The sequence below is a fragment of the Capra hircus genome, chromosome 1, assembly GCF_001704415.2.
Source record: "Capra hircus breed San Clemente chromosome 1, ASM170441v1, whole genome shotgun sequence".
Classification (NCBI taxonomy): domain Eukaryota; kingdom Metazoa; phylum Chordata; class Mammalia; order Artiodactyla; family Bovidae; genus Capra; species Capra hircus.
Window position 1 is genome coordinate 135,767,458 of NC_030808.1, and position 20,081 is coordinate 135,787,538.

The 20,081-nt window shown below is 41.3% G+C and overlaps 1 protein-coding gene across 2 annotated transcripts in view; it reads right to left on the reverse strand.

Moving 5' to 3' along the window:
• Positions 1-20,081, reverse strand: part of TMEM108 (transmembrane protein 108) — a 422,004-nt gene that overhangs the window by 186,226 nt on the left and 215,697 nt on the right. Inside the window, exon 3 of one of the 2 annotated variants that reach the window (XM_018051242.1) lies at positions 17,065-17,150. In XM_018051242.1, coding sequence (XP_017906731.1) covers positions 17,065-17,104 — 40 coding nt within the window. In that variant the 5' untranslated portion in view covers positions 17,105-17,150. The remainder of the gene's footprint in view (positions 1-17,064; positions 17,151-20,081) is intronic. The other variant, XM_018051251.1, reaches the window with a different exon arrangement.

Genomic DNA, 20,081 nt, shown 5'->3' on the forward strand with positions numbered 1-20,081 from the left:
GTTAACCAGACTCACTCATCACAGTTCAAGAGAATCTAATTCTTGCCTCTTCTCATCAAATACCCAGCACTGCAGTCCCTGGCAAGGTCAGGAGACGCAGCCTGTGCACCAGCTACACACGGGCCTGGGCATCTCGGCTAGAGTCCCTCCTGCCCTAGAGGCTCAGCCTCAGTGTGCACCTCGCGTCCCTCAAGCTTATAGCCCTAAAGCACTCAGTCTCTGCAAATCTTTCCTGGGCACTTTTACACCAGTTGGGTTGGGTTCACTGGTGTTTTTTTTTTTTTTTTTTTTTTAAGCACTTGGTGCTCTCCTGCCCTCACTTTGTGGTAAAACTTCAGAAAGCTGTATAAACTCATAAGTGCACTGGTTCCATTTCCTGACACCCTACTCCTCCACCCACACTCACCACGGCCTGAGCACCTATTCGGCACTGTGCTAAGTGCTTGATATACTTGTATTACCAACTCTATGAAGTATAGCAAGATCATTCTCTGATTGGTGGGGGTGTGGTCCCTCAAAAGGCCCATCTATGTCCTAACCTAGAAACCTGTTAAAAGTGATGGTTACTTAGTCTTATCTGACTCTTTGTAATCCCATGGACTGCAGTCCTCCCGGAAACCTGTTAATGAGACCTTATTTGGAAAAAATAGTTCTGCAGGTATAATCAAGGATCCTGAGATGAGATCATGCTTGATTATCCAGTAGGCCCTAAATCCCTTGGCAAGTGTCCTTACAAGAGATACACAGAGGAGAGACGCAGGGATAAGAGGGAAGGCCATGTGAAGACAACGGCAGAACCTAGAGTGATACAGCCACAAACCAAGGAACATCCTGGAACCACCAGCGTGGGAGAGTCAAGGAAGGATTCTCTCTCGGAGCCTTGGTAGGGGGTGCAGCTCTGCTGACACCCTGAATTCAGACTTCTGGCCCCCATAACTGTGAGAAAAAAAAAAAGTTCTGCTGTTTTAAGCCACCAAGTTTGTGCTAATGTCATATGGCAGCCATAGTGAGCTTTTTATAGAGGAAACTGAGGAAGATGCATAGACAGGGGGATGAGTAATACTACTGGCCACAGCTCACAGGGCACCCTGATACCCTAAGTGACATGCTGGTATCTCCAGAACAAAGGCAAGAAATCCACTTTTGAGGGGCTGTCAGAACACCTGCAACAGAGAAAGGATTTATGCCTTGCAGCAGAAAGTTTCAGAAACTTCTCAAGGGGAAAATCAAAGAGAAGAGACAGCCTGGTGAACAAGATAACCCAAAGGAAAGGAAGGGAAATGGGTGAACAGGAGAGGGAGATTAAGAAGGAGAGCTGGCAAAGGCAATGTGGCTTAGGTCTGAGAAGCTTCTTGGATTGTAGCTGGACAATCTCCAGTGTCCCTCACATTTGTAAAGGCAATGATTGAACCATCCAGAAAACTTCCAGAGAAGATTTATTACAAGTCAGTGTGAATCTGCTGAGGAAAAATTCCTTTTATTCATTAAAAAAATTCTGCTCGAACCTCTCTCATTTACAACAATTTTCCAAAATTTTATCAGATCCCGATAAGCCAGAAAATGCCCTGTTAGACTAGCTCCCTTGAGTTTCATGTCCATGAATGAGTGTTCTACTGAATTGGAAGCTGGGTAAGGACATACTAGACTCTCTCACATTTCCCTTTTAAAATTTTTAAATGAGATTTACTAAACAATAGCACAATTTAAAAACAAAAGAAATGTTTAAGTTATTTAAAGTGAAAAGTGAAAGTCGCTCAATCATGTCTGACTCTTTGCGACCTCATAGCCTATACAGTCCATGGACTTCTCCAGGCCAGAATACTGTACTGGGTAGGCTTTCCCTTCTCCAGGGGATCTTCCCAACCCAGGGATCAAACCCAGGTCTCCTGCATTACTTACCACCTGAGCCACAAGGGAAGCCCTAAGTTATTTAAGTACAATAGTAAAAGAACAACCCATGTTTAAAAGGCATTTTACAACTTATGAAATGTTTCTATACCCTGATCATTTAACTCTCACAACAATCCTCAAGGTGGATATACTCATCATTTGTGTCCTGTAGTTAAGGAAAATGAGGCAGCTCTGGGCAGTTAAGCGCTCTGTGTAAAATGACAAACCTGTTAAGAAAAGACATGAGAGCACAAAGTACATCCTTCAAATCCAAATTCTATGCTCTCTCCCACTGTATGTTCAGCAAAAGTACTTTCATATTGAAAATTCATATAGAATTTTGACATAGAAATTGAATTTTCTATATGATTCATTAAAATTCATTAAGAGTTAACATTTAAGCATCACTATGAACAAAGCTAGTGGACGTGACGGAATTCCAGTGGAGCTATTTCAAATCCTGAAAGATGATGCTGTGAAAGTGCTGCACTCAATATGCCAGCAAATTTGGAAAACTCAGCAGTGGCCACAGGACTAGAAAAGGTCAGTTTTCATTCCAATCCCTAAGAAAGGTAATACTAAAGAATGCTCAAACTACCGTACAATTACACTCATCTCACATGCTAGTAAAGTAATGCTCAAAATTCTCCAAGCCAGGCTTCAGCAATATGTGAAACCTGAACTTCCAGATGTTCAAGCTGGTTTTAGAAAAGGCAGAGGAACCAGAGATCAAATTGCCAACATCCGCTGGATCATGGAAAAAGCAAGAGAGTTCCAGAAAAACATCTACTTCTGCTTTATTGACTATGCCAAAGCCTTTGACTGTGTGGATCACAATAAACTATGGAAAATTCTGAAAGAGATGGGCATACCAGACCACCTGACCTGCCTCTTGAGAAATCTGTATGCAGGTCAGGAAGCAACAGTTCGAACTGGACATGGAACAACAGACTGGTTTCAAACAGGAAAAGGAGTACATCAAGGCTGTATATTGTCACCCTACTTATTTAACTTATATGCAGAGTACATCATGAGAAATGCTGGGCTGGAAGAAGCAAAGCTGCAATCAAGATTGCCGGGAGAAATACTAATAATCTCAGATACGCAGATGACACCACCTTTATGGCAGAAAGTGAAGAGGAACTAAAAAGCCTCTTGATCAAAGTGAAAGTGGAGAGTGAAAAAGTTGGCTTAAAGCTCAGCATTCAGAAAACTAAGATCATGGCATCCAGTCCCATCACTTCACGGGAAATAGATGGGGAAACAGTGGAAACAGTGTCAGACTTTATTTTGGGGGGCTCCAAAATCACTGCAGATAGTGACTGCAGCCATGAAATTACAAGATGCTTACTCCTTGGAAGAAAGGTTATGACCAATCTAGATAGCATATTCAAAAGCAGAGACATTACTTTGCCAACTAAGGTCCGTCTAGTCAAGGCTACGGTTTTTCCAGTGGTCATGTATAGATGTGAGAGTTGGACTGTGAAGAAGGCTGAGTGCCAAAGAATTGATGCTTTTGAACTGTTGTGTTGGAGAAGACTCTTGAGAGTCCCTTGGACTGCAAGGAGATCCAACCAATCTATTCTGAAGGAGATCAGCCCTGGGATTTCTTTGGAAGGACTGATGCTAAAGCTGAAACTCCAGTACTCTGGCCACCTCATGCAAAGAGCTGACTCATTGGAAAAGACTCTGATGCTGGGAGGGACTGGGGGCAAGAGGAGAAGGGGACGACCGAGGATGAGAGGGCTGGATGGCATCACGGACTCCATGGACGTGAGTCTGAGTGAACTCCGGGAGTTGGTGATGGACAGGGAGGCCTGGCGTGCTGCGATTCATGGGGTCGCAAAGAGTCGGACACGACTGAGCGACTGAACTGACCTGACCTGAACTGAAGTCAGCAGCTCTAGCTGTGAGGATGACTTCCCTCATCTATGCTCCTGCCGTGTGTGTAATGGAGTATACTCTAAAGTCATAAAATTGAGTTTCTTTAAAATATTTTATTTTCAGTCTTTACTGGGATTGCTTACAATGAGAATGTCTACTAAGGTTTGTTTAATCTGCATAAGAGAATTGTTGACTTAGGCAAATTAAAAAAAAATCACAGTCTAAAATGAAAAACACCAATACAGTATACTAACACATATATATGGAATTTAGAAAGATGGTAATGATGACCCTGTATGCGAGACAGCAAAAGAGACACAAATGTGTATAGCAGACTTTTGGACTCTGAGGGAGAGGGAGAGGGTGGGATGATCTGGGAGAATGGCATTGAAACATGTATACTATCATGAAAGAAACGAATCGCCAATTTATGCCCAATGCAAGATATAGGATGCTTGGGGCTGGTGCACGGGGATGACCAGAGAGATGTTATGGGGAGGGAGGTGGGAGGGGGGTTCATGTTTGGGAACGCATGTACATCCGTGGTGGATTCATGTCAATGTATGGCAAAACCAATACAGTATTATAAAGTAAAATAAAGTAAAAAAAAATAATAATAAATTTTTTTAAAAATAAGAAAAATTAGAAGATGCTTTATCAGAAAAAAAAATAAAATAAAATTTAAAAGACATTAAATCAACATAACACTTTTAAAGGCCCAGTATGCACAAGCTTCCTGGGTTAATGTTGGACCCCAGAGTGTTATTTCCTCAATTTTTCTGTGTAAATGAATTAATCGTCAAAGAATCAAGGAGATCTGTTCTCCCTAGAAAACATTAGAAAAACTTTTTCATAATAAAAAAATTTCAGCCTCAATTTCCTGACTTGCAAAAGAATTATCCAGCATGAAATGAAGAAACAGTCTTATAAAATCAAGTTCTAAAGTGGGCCTGATGCAGTGAACAGCCAGATTTGAGGGCCATTCTCCTGTTTTGTCTTTGTTTATAACCTTAGCTGAAGCTCCAATACTTTGGCCACCTGATGCGAAGAGCAGACTCATTGGAAATGACCCTGCTGCTGGGAAAGACTGAAGGCAGGAAGAGAAGGGGTTGACAAAGGAAGAGGTGGTTGGATGGCATCACCGACTCAATGGTCATGAGTTTGAGTAAACTCCAGGAGATGGTGAAGGTCAGGGAAGCCTGGGGGCTGCATTCCATAGGGTCACAAAGAGTCAGACACGACTGAGCAACTGAACAACAACAACATAACTTAGCTAGTCCATTCAGAGTGCCCTTTTCCAAAACAGAGTGAAAACTAACTTCCAGTGTATCCTGGGGAGTAACTGAAACCTCAACTTCTAACAGTTCCTAACCTTACAACACTGAGATTCTTTTGGTTTTCTTCCTCTTCCTTCCTAACTTCCTTCCTCTTCTTTCCTAACTGACCCTGGTTTTGCTCCAACATTCATTTCACCACTTCACCCTGCTCAAGTGCTGCAGGGAAACTGAAAGCATCTTTGGCTCCACGAGACAGCACTTCTTTTGTCTAAGACAGTGATTATCAAAGTATGGTCCGTGATAGAACTGCCTTATGACCCAGCAAGCCCACTGCTGGGCAAACACACGGAGGAAACCAGAATTGAAAGAGATATGTGTACCCCAGTGTTCATCACAGCACTGTTTTTAATAGCCAAGACATGGAAGCAACCTAGATGTCCATCAGCAGATGAATGCATAAGAAAGCTGTGGTACATATACCCAATGGAGCATTACTCAGCCATTAAAAAGAATACATTTGAATCAGTTCTAATGAGGTGGATGAAACTGGAGCCTATTATACAGAGTGAAGTAAGCCAGAAAGAAAAACACCAATACAATATGCTAACGCATATATATGGAATTTAGAAATATGGTAACGATAACCCTGTATGCGAGACAGCAAAAGAGACACAGATGTATAGAACAGTCTTTTGGACTCTGTGGGAGAGGGAGAGGGTGGCATGATTTGGGAGAATAGCATTGAAACATGTATAATATCATATATGAAATGAGTCACCAGTCCAGGTTCAATGGATGATACTGAATGTTTGGGGCTGGTGCACTGAGATGACCCAGAGGAATGGTACGGGGAGGGAGGAGGGAGGGGGGGTTCAGGATGGGGAACTCATGTATACCTGTGGTGGATACATGTTGATGTATGGTAAAACCAATACAATATTGTAAAGTAATTAACTTCCGATTAAAATAAATAAACTTATATAAAAAAAAAGTGTGGTCCCTGGACGAAAGCTTCTTCAGCATCAGAGACAATTTAGAAGTGCAAATTACTATCCCCATATATTGAGTCAGAAATTCCAGGGGTGGTGACCAGCAATCTGTATTTAAATAAGCCGTCCAGGTAATTCTGTTGCATGGTTATCACTGCTCTAAGCCAGTGATTCTCAACCCTGTTGCATGTTAGCATCACTGGATACCTAGGCCCCACACTCTCCACCCTGTCTCCCAAAGATTCTAATTGATGTGGTGTGGGGTCTGGGCAAGGAGATTTATTAAAAGTTCTCCAGGTGATTCTAATGTATATCTAGGTTTGAGAACCAGCAACGAAAGCCAGTTGGAGTAATCCAGTCTGAAATACTGAACTGTGGTGCTGATGAAATGGTTCCTCCAATTTCCATAACGCTTACTGGAGAACAGATTGTGTCACTACCATTATTATAGCTACTGGTGGTAGCACTTTGCTTTTTTACTTTCATGGCCTCTGGGGTGATAGATCTGCAAGGGGTGGAGGGCAGACGCTCCCACAGGTATTTGGAGGCATGCTTAACTGGCAGGTTTGGTACCTAAAGAGGCAAAAATCATTTGGATAATAATTTGTAGCAAACCAGGATCTGAGCCCAAGCAGTCTTAACCTGGGGCTTCCCAAGTGGCGCTAATGGTAAAGAACTTGCCTGCCAATGCAGAAGATATAAGAGACACCAGTTCAATCCCTGGGTCATGAAGATTTCCTGGAGGAGGGCATGGCAACCCACTCCAGCATTCTTGCCAGAAGAATCCCATGGAGAGAGAAGCCTGGTGGGCTACAGTCCATAGGGCTGCAGAGTCGGACACAACTGAAGCAATTTAGCAAGTGCCCACGCAGTCTTAATCCACAATCTGAGTCCTTAACTGTGGCAGGCACATGTTATCCTCCATGGATGGTATAGTCAGGCACCTTCAGTGAGAAAGGGAAGCACCTTCAATGGTGGGTGGAGGAAATGAAAACTCTTCATTTCTGAGGCAAGTTCAGTTCAGTTCAGCCACTCAGTCATATCCGACTCTTTGCGACCTCACAGACTGCAGCACACCAGGATTCCCTGTTCATCACCACCTCCTGGAGCCTGTTCAAACTCATGTCCAGCAAGTTGGTGATGCCATCTAACCATTTCATCCTCTGTTTCCCCTTCTACTCCCCCCTTCAATCTTTTCTAGCATCAGGGTCTTTTCCAGTGAGTAACTTCTTCCTATCAGGCAGCCAAAGTATTGGAGCTTCAGCTTCAGCATCAGTGCTTCCAATGAATATTCTGGGTTGATTTCCTTTAAGATTGACTGGTTGGATCTCCTTGAAATCCAAAGAACTCTCAAGAGTCTTCTCGAACACCACAGTTCAAAAACATCAATTTCTGTTTCAAATCCTGAAAGATGATGCTGTGAAAGTGCTGCACTCAATATGCCAGCAAATTTGGAAAACTCAGCAGTGGCCACAGGACTGGGAAAGGTCCGTTTTCATTCCAGTTCCAAAGAAAGGCAATGCCAAAGAATGCTCAAACTACCGCACAATTGCACCCATCTCACGTGCTAGTAAAGTAAGGCTCAAAATTCTCCAAACCAGCCTTCAGCAATACGTGAACCGTGAACTCCCTGATGTTCAAGCTGGTTTTAGAAAAGGCAGAGGAACCAGAGATCAAATTGCCAACATCCTCTGGATCATGGAAAAAGCAAGAGAGTTCCAGAAAAACATCTATTTCTGCTTTATTGACTATGCCAAAGCCTTTGACTGTGTGGATCACAATAAACTGTGGAAAATTCTGGAAGAGATGGGCATACCAGACCACCTGACCTGCCTCTTGAGAAATCTGTATGCAGGTCAGGAAGCAACAGTTCGAACTGGACATGGAACAACAGCCTGGTTTCAAATAGGAAAAGGAGTCCATCAAGGCTGTATATTGTCACCCTGCTTATTTAACTTATATGCAGAGTACATCAGGAGAAACGCTGGGCTGGAAGAAGCACAAGCTGGAATCAAGATTGCCGGGAGAAATATCAATAATCTCAGATACGCAGAGACACCACCCTTATGGCAGAAAGTGAAGAGGAACTAAAAAGCCTCTTGATCAAAGTGAAAGTGGAGAGCGAAAAAGTTGGCTTAAAGCTCAGCATTCAGAAAACTAAGATCATGGCATCCAGTCCCATCACTTCATGGGAAATAGACGGGGAAACAGTGGAAACAGTGGCTGACTTTATTTTGGGGGGCTCCAAAATCACTGCAGATGGTGACTGCAGCCATGAAATTAAAAGACGCTTACTCCTTGGAAGAAAAGTTATGACCAACTTAGATAGCATATTCAAAAGCAGAGACATTACTTTGCCAACTAAGGTCCGTCTAGTCACGGCTACGGTTTTTCCAGTAGTCATGTATGGATGTGAGAGTTGGACTGTGAAGAAGGCTGAGTGCCGAAGAATTGATGCTTTTGAACTGTGGTGTTGGAGAAGACTCTTGAAAGTCCCTTGGAGCACAAGGAGATCCAACCAATCTATTCTGAAGGAGATCAGCCCTGGGATTTCTTTGCAAGGACTGATGCTAAAGCTGAAACTCCAGTACTTGGCCACCTCATAAGAAGAGTTGACTCATTGGAAAAAACTCTGATGCTGGGAGGGATTGGGGGCAGGAGGAGAAGGGGACGACCGGGGCTGGATGGCATCACGGACTCGATGGATCTGAGTCTGAGTGAACTCCGGGAGTTGGTGATGAACAAAGGGAGGCCTGGCGTGCTGTGATTCATGGGGTCGCAAAGAGTCGGACACGACTGAGGGACTGAACTGAACTGAACAGCTTTCATTATGGTCCAACTCTCGCATCCATACATGACCACTGGAAAAACCACAGCTTTGACTAGACAGGCCTTTGTTGGCAATGTAACGTCTCTGTGTTCTAATATGCTGTCTAGGTTGGTCATGACTTTTCTCCCAAGGAGCAAGCCTCTTTTAATTTCATGGCTGCAGTCACCATCTGCAGTGATTTTGGAGCCCCCCAAAATAAAGTCTGTTACTGTTTCCATTGTTTCCCCATCTATTTGCCATGAAGTGATGGGACCAGATGTCATAATCTTTGGTTTTTGAATGTTGAGTTTTAAGCCAATTTTTTCACTCTCCTCTTTCACTTTCATCAAGAAGTTCTTTAGTTCCTCTTCACTTTCTGCCATAAGGGTGGTGTCATCTGCATATCTGAGGTTATTGATATTTCTCCCGGCAATCTTGATTCCAGCTTATGCTTCATCCAGCCTGGTATTTCATATGATGTACTCTGCATATAAGTTAAAGAAGCAGGGTGACAATATACAGCCTTGACACACTCCTTTCCCAATTTGGAACCAGTCTATTGTTCCATGTTCAGTTCTAACTGGTGCTTCTTGACCTGCATACAGATTTCTCAGGAGGCAGGTCAGGTGGTCTGGTATTCCGATCTCTTTCAGAATTTTCCACATTTTGTTGTGATCCATGCAGTCAAAGGCTTTGGTGTAGTTAATAAAGCAGAAGTAGCTATTTTTCTGGAACTCTCTTGCTTTTTCTGTAATCCATTGTTGGCAATTTGATGTCTGGTACCTCTGACTTTTCTAAATCTAGCTTGAACACCAGGAAGTTCTTGGTTCATGTATTGTTGAAGCCTGGCTTGGAAAATTTTGAGCATTACTTTGATAGCCTGTGAGATGAGTGCATTTGTCAGGTAGTTTGAACATTTTTTGGCATTGTCCTTCTTTGGGATTAGAATGAAAAATGACCTTTCCCAGTCCTGTGGCCACTGCTGAGTTTTCCAAATTTGCTGGCATATTCAGTGCAGCAGTTTCACAGCATCATCTTTTAGGATTTGAAACAGGTCATCTGAAATTCCATCACCTCCACTAGTTTTGTTCATAGTGATGCTGTTCATAGTGATGCTTCCTAAGGCCCACTTGACTTTGCATTCCAGGGTGTCTGACTCTAGGTGAGTGATCATACCATCATGGTTATCTGTGTCATTGAGATCTTTTTTGTATAGTTCTTCTGTGTATTCTTGTCATCTCTTTTTAATATCTTCTGTTTCTGTTAGGTCCATACGATTTCTGTACTTTATTGTGCCATCTTTGCATGAAATGTTCCTTTGGTATCTCTAATTTTTGTGAAGTGTTCTCTAGTTTTTCCCATTCTCTTGTTTTCGTCTATTTCTTTGCATTGATCACTTAGGAAGGCTTTCTTCTCTCTCCTTGCTCTTCTTTGGAACTCTGCATTCAGATGGGTATATCTTTGCTTTTCTCTTTTGCCTTTCACTTCTCTCCTTTTCTCAGATATTTTGAGCCTTTTTGCATTTCTTTTTTGGGGAATGGTCTTGATCACTGCCTCCTGTACAATGTCATGAACCTCTGTCTACAGTTTTTCAGGCACTCTATCAGTTCTTACCTCTTGAATCTATTTTTCACTTCCACTGTATAACTAATGCAATATCTTTATGACTGCCTGTAACATTTAAAAGAGCCTACAATCCTGGAGTTAATACTTGTTTGGACATTAATTCCACATCAGTCAGTTATGATTTATACCAGCTCTCCCTCCTTTACCTAAAGGAAAACTTCCTCTTACTTCTTAGAAAAACAGACCACGAAGACTGCATATGCTCACCAACATCAGTTAGGGATAACCCACTTACTTGGATCTTTCTCTAGTTTCCAAAGGAAATTCCTTTGCAATATGCGGCCAAACTAGGGTGGGAGCTAGAATACGGGTGGGAGCTAGGATACAGTTGGGTTTGCTGAGACTTGGTCCTAAAGGAGAATTTAGTGGCAGAAACCCAGGACCATGTTGCCCAGTTAGCCACAATCTACTCTAATAATTTTATCCGTATATGTGCTTCTGTATTGTAATGTATAATTGATAATTGATGGCTTGTGATAGTTCTACAGTTGAAGCATTAATTCTTTCTCAGTGGTTCATTAAAGTAACCGTGCATTTTACAGTTAATGACATCCTTGACATTCTAGATTTGCAGAAACGTGGTAATTACATTAAACATATATTAAGCCCCATTATGAGTCAAGTTCTAGATTAGACTGGAGATAGGGGAATGAATGGAGTCCCCACATTGAAGAACTGGCAGACAAGCAAACAAGCATATGCACACAGAAAGCCGAATACAAGCTGATCCTCCAAAAACACAGGTTTGAACTGCATGGGTCTGTTCATACACAGATTTTTTTTTTCAATAAATACACTCTTACCCCACTGTAAGTATGCACAGACTGACTGTAAGGAACCCTAACACCTATGGAAGTGGGATCCACAGAGGGGCCTGGAACCAATCCCCCTTAGATACTGAGGGGTAACTGTACTTTGTGAGGGATGCAATGTCAGCACACTGTGGATGTCCCTGGGTGGAATAGCGTGTGTGTGTGTGCACACGAGCACACGCCTATGTACATGGAGAGAATCAGTGAGAGATGAGGTGGAAGAAGAAGGCAATCTGGGACCAGAGTATTAACCAGTCTTCAATGCTAACCTAAGAAATTTAGGCTTAATCCCTCAGTGATCCTCAAACACTTTGGTTTCATGACCTCTTTATACTCTTAAAAGCGAACCTTTGTTTATATGGGTTATATCTACTAATATTTATTATGTGCTGTACTGTGCTTAGTTGCTCAGTCATGTCTGACTCTTTGTGACCCCATGGACTGTAGCCTGCCAGGCTCCTTTGTTCACGGGGATTCTCCAGCCAAGAATACTGGAGTGGGTTGCCATGCCCTCTTCCAGGGGATTCTCCCAACCCAAGGATCAAACCCAGGTCTCCCGCATTGCAGGTGTATTCTGTACCATCTGAGCCACCAGGGAAGCCCATGAATACTAGAATGGGTAGCCTATCCTTTCTCCAGGGGATCTTCCTGACTCAGGAATTGAACTGGGGTCCTCTGCATTGCAGGCAGATTCTTTACCGGCTATTAGAACTGAGAAACAAAAAAATATTAACCCATTAAAATAACAATAAACTCACTACATGTTAATATATAACATTTTAACTAAAATACAACCATATTTTCTAAAACAAAAAAATTATGACAAGGATTCAGTTCAGTTCAGTTCAGTCACTCAGTCACGTCCAACTCTTTGTGACCCCATGAACTGCAGCACGCCAGGCCTCCCTGTCCATCACCAACTCCCGGAGTCCACCCACACCCATGCCCATTGTGTCAGTGATGCCATCCAACCATCTCATTCTCTGCTGTCCCCTTCTCCTCCTGCCCTCAATCTTTCCTAGCATCAGGGTCTTTTCAAATGAGTCAGCTCTCTGCATCAGGTGGCCAAAGTATTGGAGTTTCAGCTTCAATATCAGTCCCTCCAATGAACACCCAGGACTAATCTCCTTTAGGATGGACTGGTTGGATTTCCTTGCAGTCCAAGGGACTCTCAAGAGTCTTCTCCAACACCACAGTTGAAAAGCATCAATTCTTCTGCACTCAGCTTTCTTTATAGTCCAACTCTCATGTCCATACATGACTACTGGAAAAACCATAGCCTTGACTAGATGGACCTTTGTTGACAAAGTAATGTCTCTGCTTTTTAATATGCTGTCTAGGTTTGTACCATTGTTTTATATTTTTGTAAATCTCCTTAAGATCAGGCTTATGAAACACAGCTAGCTGGCTCTCACATCAGCTTCTGCATTTAATCTCTTGCAGTATAGCTGAAGAATATAAAGAAAATCTGGCTTCATAAAGATAATATAGTTCGAAAAGGAGAGCCTCACAGACTTCCTGGAAAGGTCTCAGGGGTCTCCAGAGCTTCTTGGACCACACTATGAGAACTGCTGTTCCTGGTAATGCAAAGCCATCGAAAGATCATCAGCAGTGGACAAGCTGCTGTTTGGTGGCAATGTGAAGGTGGATTAGAAGGAGGAGGCCTTAGATAAGGGAAGTAGGAAAGGAGACTATTAAAAGGGCTCAGATAAGACCATAGGAAGCCTTTCTTTAAGCAGAGACAATGCAGATGCAGAGAAATGGATTCACAACAAGTTAAGAGTCTGTGGGAACTGATATCCAAATGCATAACTTCAGGTATTCAGCACTGGAAATCCAGAAAGATGGTGATGATAAGGCATAAGCAGATCATTTCTGCTTTTAGTTGGCCAAAGAGGCAAGGGATAAGCCAGAAAGAGAAATAATGGGAAAATTCAAGACCTTTGACTCAAAGAGATCCAAATGCATGGACAGGCCCTGGCAAACTTACCTGTTTAAACTGCTATACTCAGTATGGTTTAAAACGACACTGAGGATTTCCCTGGTGGTCCAGTGGTTAAGAATCCACCTACCAAAGCTGGGGACTTGAGTTCAATCCCTGCTCTGGGAAGATTCCACATGCCACGGAGCAACTAAGCCTGTGAGCCACAACCACTGAAGCCCACATGCCCTAGAGCCTGTGCTCTGCAGCTTGAGAGTAGCCTCTACTCACCACAACTAGAGGAAGCCCTCACACAGCAACAAGGACCCAGTGCAGCCAAAAATAAATAAACATTAAAAAAAACCCACAACACTGACAGCATTTGCCTTAAGAAGGTAAAATTAATTTCTTTATTAATGCAAATATCCCTGAAGGTTATGGAGAAGCTCCCAACTCTCCTTAGCCAATGAAGCACACCTTGGCATTAGTTAATTTAGTCAGATTGTTTTCTTTCTTAATGAGCATGGGGGAGCTTCAGATCACAGATCACATTAGAGCAACTGGCCTAGTAGGTACCATGGTGGGGCTCTGGGTATACTATGGGATAAAAGGGAAAAGAGAGGGAGAATGTTAACTCCCTTTGGAAGATATTATTATCTGGATATTTTTAGTTGAAGAATTGATTAGAGGGACGATCGTTAAGTGATTATTCAGTTCAGTTCAGTTCAGTCACTCAGTTGTGTCCGACTCTTTGCAACCCCATGAACTGCAGCATGCAAGCCTCCCTGTCCATCACCAACTCCCGGAGTTTACCCAAACTCATGTGCATCGAGATGGTGATGTCATTACGAAGTATATAAAGTCACTGGGTAGCTGGTTGGCAAAAGTCTCTAGTTAGCACTGAAAAACACAAAAGACAGTTTGCTCATTGTAAAGTATATTTAGGGCTTTCTGCCCAGTTCCAGAGATCAGAAGAGAGGCAGATCATCCCAACAGAAATGAACTCTGTTCTCAAGCAGCTTCTTATTATGCCTAAAAGAGCCTAGAGAGTTGAGTAATACGGATTTTGGGGTGTGTATGTCTGTGTGCATAATTTGAGTCTGAGACAGATGCAATCTCCATGGTCCAGGTAGAAGGCAGAAAAGTTGATACTTCTTACCTTCTAAATTCTACAGATTAGGAACCCAGATCTACTATAGGAATTCTCTTTATCTTCTACCATTTGAGTAATAGGGCCCTGTGGACAGTTCTCTGGGTTGAGCAAAGGATTACTTTTTGTATGGTCAGCACAGTTAGTATATTCAGAGGATGCAAGAATAAGCAAGATTGGGAACGCATGTAAGAATTAAAAAAAAAAAAAAAGAATAGGCAAGATGTACCAATAATGCAGAGTATGATTTAAGAAATACAGATTCCTGGGTGTAGAGCAAATGCTTAACTTACTAAATATCATTACTCCTTAACTCTGAGTAAGTATCCAAATGACTTTGATCTGAACAGATATAAAAACTTACTTTCATAAGCGCAAAAGGATTGTCATGGTCTTAAAAGTGAAGTAAATTTCTAGGACACAGCACCCAGGCAAAGACCAAATCTGTCATTTTAGAACTCAGCGCCTCCCCAGTAATGTCACATTCTTAAATGTTTTGATGATGTTCCTTATTTTCCATGTTACTTAAAAAAAAAAATGTGACATGACCTGGGAAAGGCAGCCTTGATCATGTCAACTCTCTCTTCTGTAGAATGAGATCAATGATAGTCAATGTTCCACTTGCCATATAATGTTTGTAAGGATTAAATCCTGCAAACATTTTTGTGAACCAAAAAGTCCCATGCAAATGTTAGTTACAGTAGAGCTCCTAGGGAGGCTGTATCCTTTTCATGCAGACAGGATGGCCCAATAAGGGAACAGGCATTTATTGCAGGTCTTCTATATGCCATATTACCTCACTGAATACCATCTTATGTAGTGGGTGGTCATATCCCATTTTATATAGGACATACATGGAAGTCAAGTCATGGTTATCGAGGTCATTAAGTCATTTTTTGTATAGGTCTTCTGTGTTTTCTTGCCACCTCTTCTTAATCTCTTCTGCTTCTGTAAGGTTCTTATTGGTTCTGTTCTTTGTCATGCCCATTCTTGCATAAAATGTTCCCTTGATATCTCCAATTTTCTTGAATAGATCTCTAGTCTTTCCCATTCTACTGTTTTTCTCTATTTCTTGGTATTGTTCATTTAAGAAAGCCTTCTTATCTCTCCTTGCTATTCTCTGGACTCTGCTTTCAATTGTGTATGTCTCTGCCTTTCTCCCTTGCCTTTCACTTCTCTTCTTTCCTCAGTCATTTGTAAAGCCTCTTTAGATAACCACTTTGTCTTCTTGCATTTCTTCTTCTCTGGAATGGTTTTGGTCACTGCCTCCTGTAGTGTTACAAATCTCTGTCCACAGTTCTTGAGGCATTCTATCTACCAGGTCTAATCCCTTGAATCTATTCATCACCTCCACTGTATAATCATGACCTTATAATACTACGCAAACTTTGGGGCATCCAATCAACATAGGTGAATTCAACAAAGCTTCTGCTGCCTTCTAAATCAACTATGCCCTTTTTCATTTCTGGCTTCTCTTACCTATAAAAAACTGCCTCGCCTTCTTGAGTGTGTGTGTAATCCTATTTATCATTCAAATATTCCCTCTCTCATCATGGCAGAATTAATCATTCCTTGATGACACTGCTAATTCAATCCATAAAGCCCTTTCTCTAATAAGCAAGCTTATCATTAAAAAAAAAAAAGCAACAAACCCTATAAAATACATGGGGAAAAACATGAGAGAGTCCCTATAACTCTTGGTGACATCCCACCAGGCTGAAATCAGGCTGAAGTGATCTGTGTTTCAGGGATTAGAATTTAATAGCAAAAATGAGTCAGGTAAAACACCCAGTCAGAATGCTGTCTGTAGATTAAGTGCTTTGCACTGGGGATACAACAACTGCTGAATCCTAAGGGCTGACTGGTGATTGCATCTCAATCTCTTTTCATGTTATTTTCTTGGCAAAAGTTAACAAGGAGCACTCAGCCTAGGAAAGACAGGTCCTCTATTTACCTTAGCAAGAAACAGATAAGCACAATGAATTTCAAGTTTTCCCAGTTCAATGGCTTTGGTTTGACCTGGAGTGGGTAATGTCTGTTGTCCCAAATGTGTCAATCTGAACATCAAACCCACCAGCTGGTGTTAGATTTTACATTCATTTAGTAACAATCCAGAACCAACGATTACACAGTCCCTATGTGACAACTGGCACTTTATGGTACAATCCACGAAACACATGAGCAATGTGCCAAGAAAACCATGATCGAACACTTGCCATCCTACCACCAAACCTAAACAGATTACGTTTCACCACTCATTGTTGAAGAACACATGGAACTATGCAAAACTATTCCAAGTAAGGCTGTACAGTCACTGAGTGGTAATAGGTTCTATGTAACTAAATCCTAACAGCCTACCATTCCCTCTTCATGAGGAATCCAGAGTGGATCATACCGGAAGCTCTTTAAATTCTGCCACATAACCAAGAGTTTTAACGCTTTTGATACTCATTTTCAAATTGACTGTGCTTAACATACCAATTTAGAATAATCATATAAAAGTCTACAATAATCATGTATAGTAACTGATGCCTGAGGCAACAGAATGACTTAATGCTTGATACTCAAGTACCTAGATGAAGCAGAGGGAAAATGTACTGTTCTTCTTCACCAGCCAAACACTGGTCTTCCTCCAGAAGCTTCTGGCACCAGCGAAATAATAACATTGGTCTATTCTAGGCCAGAAGAAAAGTGACATTGACTTACTTAACAGTTGGCAATAGAGGGCCTGTAAACTTCTCTTCATGGTATCATCTGGTCCTGCTTGTCCTCCAGTTTATTCATGATTCTGTCTAGGAAATTGGGAGAAGAAAATCATTACATCTGGGAAACAGAATTCAAGTCAATAATCAGCAAGAACTCCACTCAATATGACTCTGGTGTTAAAGCCCAAAATACCTTATTTGAAGAGAAAAATTCTTGGAGTGAATATACCACAATATAGTCTATGTTATAAAACTATCAGTTAATCAATTAGATTTTGAAACTACGCATCACTCATATGGGCAACTAGAGGGTGAGAATCCGGCCTTGGGATTTTGAGGACTTCCCAAACATCTTTCCTGCGTCTCTAGTTTTGAAACGGGAGAAACAAGGAACTTGTAATCTCATTTCTGCAACAATAAGTCCTGCTCACCAAACAAAACACTCCCCCAAAGCTTCACCAATTTCAAATTGTATTATATCAAACAACTTTTCTATTATTTTCTGATTACAAAAGATACCTCCAGTGTAGAATATCTGAAAAATATAGCTAAACAAAATATAGTTAAGAATGTACATGAAATTACAAATTATCTATCTCTTCAGCTTTTCCTGTGTACACTTCTATTGGTCTCTTTTGCTATACATTCTAATTTTTCTCCCTAGCAGTAGAAACATCTTCCTCTGTTGTTATTACACTTTATTACATTTTTTTTTCTTTTGGCCATACCTCTTGGCTTATGGGATATTAGTTCCCTGGCCAGGGTTTGAACTCAAGGCTCTCAGCAATGAAAGCGTGGAGTTCTAAGCACTGGACCACCAGGGAATTTGCATTTTACAACTTTATTCTAAATGGCACACCGTGATGACCCAGAGAGATGTTGTGGGGAGGGAGGTGGGAGGGGGGTTCATGTTTGGGAACACATGTAAGAATTAAAGATTTTAAAATTTAAAAAATAAAAAAAATTAAAAAAAAATAAAAATATATATAAAAAAAGATAAATTCCTAAAAACAGAATCACTAGGATACAATCTAAGCCTTTTGAAATATATTGCTGAGATGCCCTTCACCAACACCATATTATGAAAATCTCCATTAGACTGCAACCTACTCAATGAAAGAAACTTATATTTTCCTACCATCATTGCCAAGTAAATAGGCACATATTTCATCTCATTGCTTTTGTATTTTACAGGTTTATTAATCTTTTCAAAAACTGTAAATTCACATTTGGCAAAGATTCTCTAGTTAGGGGCTGAACCTTCTCCTGTGGACCTATCTGTGCACTTTCTTGTAAAATCAAGTGAAGGCAGCTCTTTTGCCCCTTTCCTGTTCGCCCATTTCTCCTCCCTTTTTAAACTTTAAAGAACCTAATGTAGGAATAAGATCCTTAGGCAATTTAACCTAACTCCTGACTTACGCTCTCCTGAATGCACACCATGCCTTGCCTAACCTGCGAATTCTTCTCCAAGATAAAAAGAAGAGTGAAGAGTTAACTAGTTAAAGAATGGTTAGCTCTCTACCCCACAATGGCGCCCTCAGGAATCCTGTAGGCAGATCAAGGGGGCAAGGTAATATCTGGAGAGAGAGAGTCAGCCAGTCTGCACTCAGTAGAGATGATGCAGAACCCAACCTCCTGCCTCGACAATTCTGAGATTCTTTTCCCCATTTTTCCCTTTAAAAACTGTCATGGCTGAGCAGAATCCTTGGAGTTGGTCTCTGGACATGAGTCCACCTCCTCCCTGAGGCTGCCGGATTTTCTGATTAAAGCATCTTTGCTTTCTACTGACACTTGCCCCTCGAATTATTGGCTTTTGAGTGGTAAGCAGCCAAACCTGAATTTGGTAACACTGGTTTTTAGCAAAAACCCTGCTAAATCAGTTTAACTAGCACCCCAAACCCTCAACATTTGATCAGATTTACTCTACCATCCTACCTTCAGCATAACCTTGTTAGGTCAGTTTAGCCAAACCCCTTACCCTGGTGCTTCCTCCTAGTAATTTTCCACCCACTGACTCCCATTCTGCTCCTTGGCTATCTATTCCCACTTGACTGTGCTTTATTCAGGGTGGAGCCCAGTCTCTCACCCTTACTGTAAAATCCCATTGCTATGGTCCCTGCATCCATTCATGTGGTATTCAATAAAGTATGTCTTGCCACCATTAACAAATGGCACTGAATGTTTTTTTAAAGACATTCCTTAACCATTTTCTACTGGTATGTTGTTTTTTTTTTTTTCTTATGATACCCCAAGTAGAAATGATCTATCCTTAAATTTTTTCTCAAGTATAATTAATGTATCATAAAATTCAGCCTAGAAAGTAGACAATTTAGTGGTTACCAGCATATTAAAAGTTGTGCAACCATCACCAATACCTAATTCCAGAACATTTTCATCACTCTAAAAAGAAATCCCCATGTTTATTAGCATTTATTTCCTAACATCCTCTCTTTCCAGTCCCTGGCAACCACTAACCTACTGCACTATGGGTTTGCTAATTCTGTAACTTTCACACAGAATATATGGCCTTTTGTGCCTGGCTCTTTCAATTAGCATAGTGTTTTTAAGGTTCATTCATGTTGTGAAGCATGCTGTTTTTTTTTTTTTTTTCTTATTTTTTTGTAAGAATGATACACACACACACACACACACACAAAACCATGGTTAGAAAGGCCTTCCTCACTTAATTAAGGATTACATAAAAGGTTATAAGTAGTTGCCTATATTTTCTTCTATTTTTTTAAAAATTTCATTTAGATCTGTTTCTGAACTTTGTGTTATGTTTTACTTCTCTGTCTGCTCATTCTCCCATTAAACAATATGTGTTGTTTAACTCAAACTCTTAGTAGAACTAGTTCTGCATTACTTCCCCTTTTAGAGACCCAGGTTCAATCCCTGGGTCAAAAAGATCCCCTGGAGTAGGAAATGGCAACCCACTGCAGTATTTTTGCCTGGAGAATTCCATGGACAGAGAAGCCTGGTGGGCTCCAGTTCATGGGGCTGCAATGAGTTGGGCAT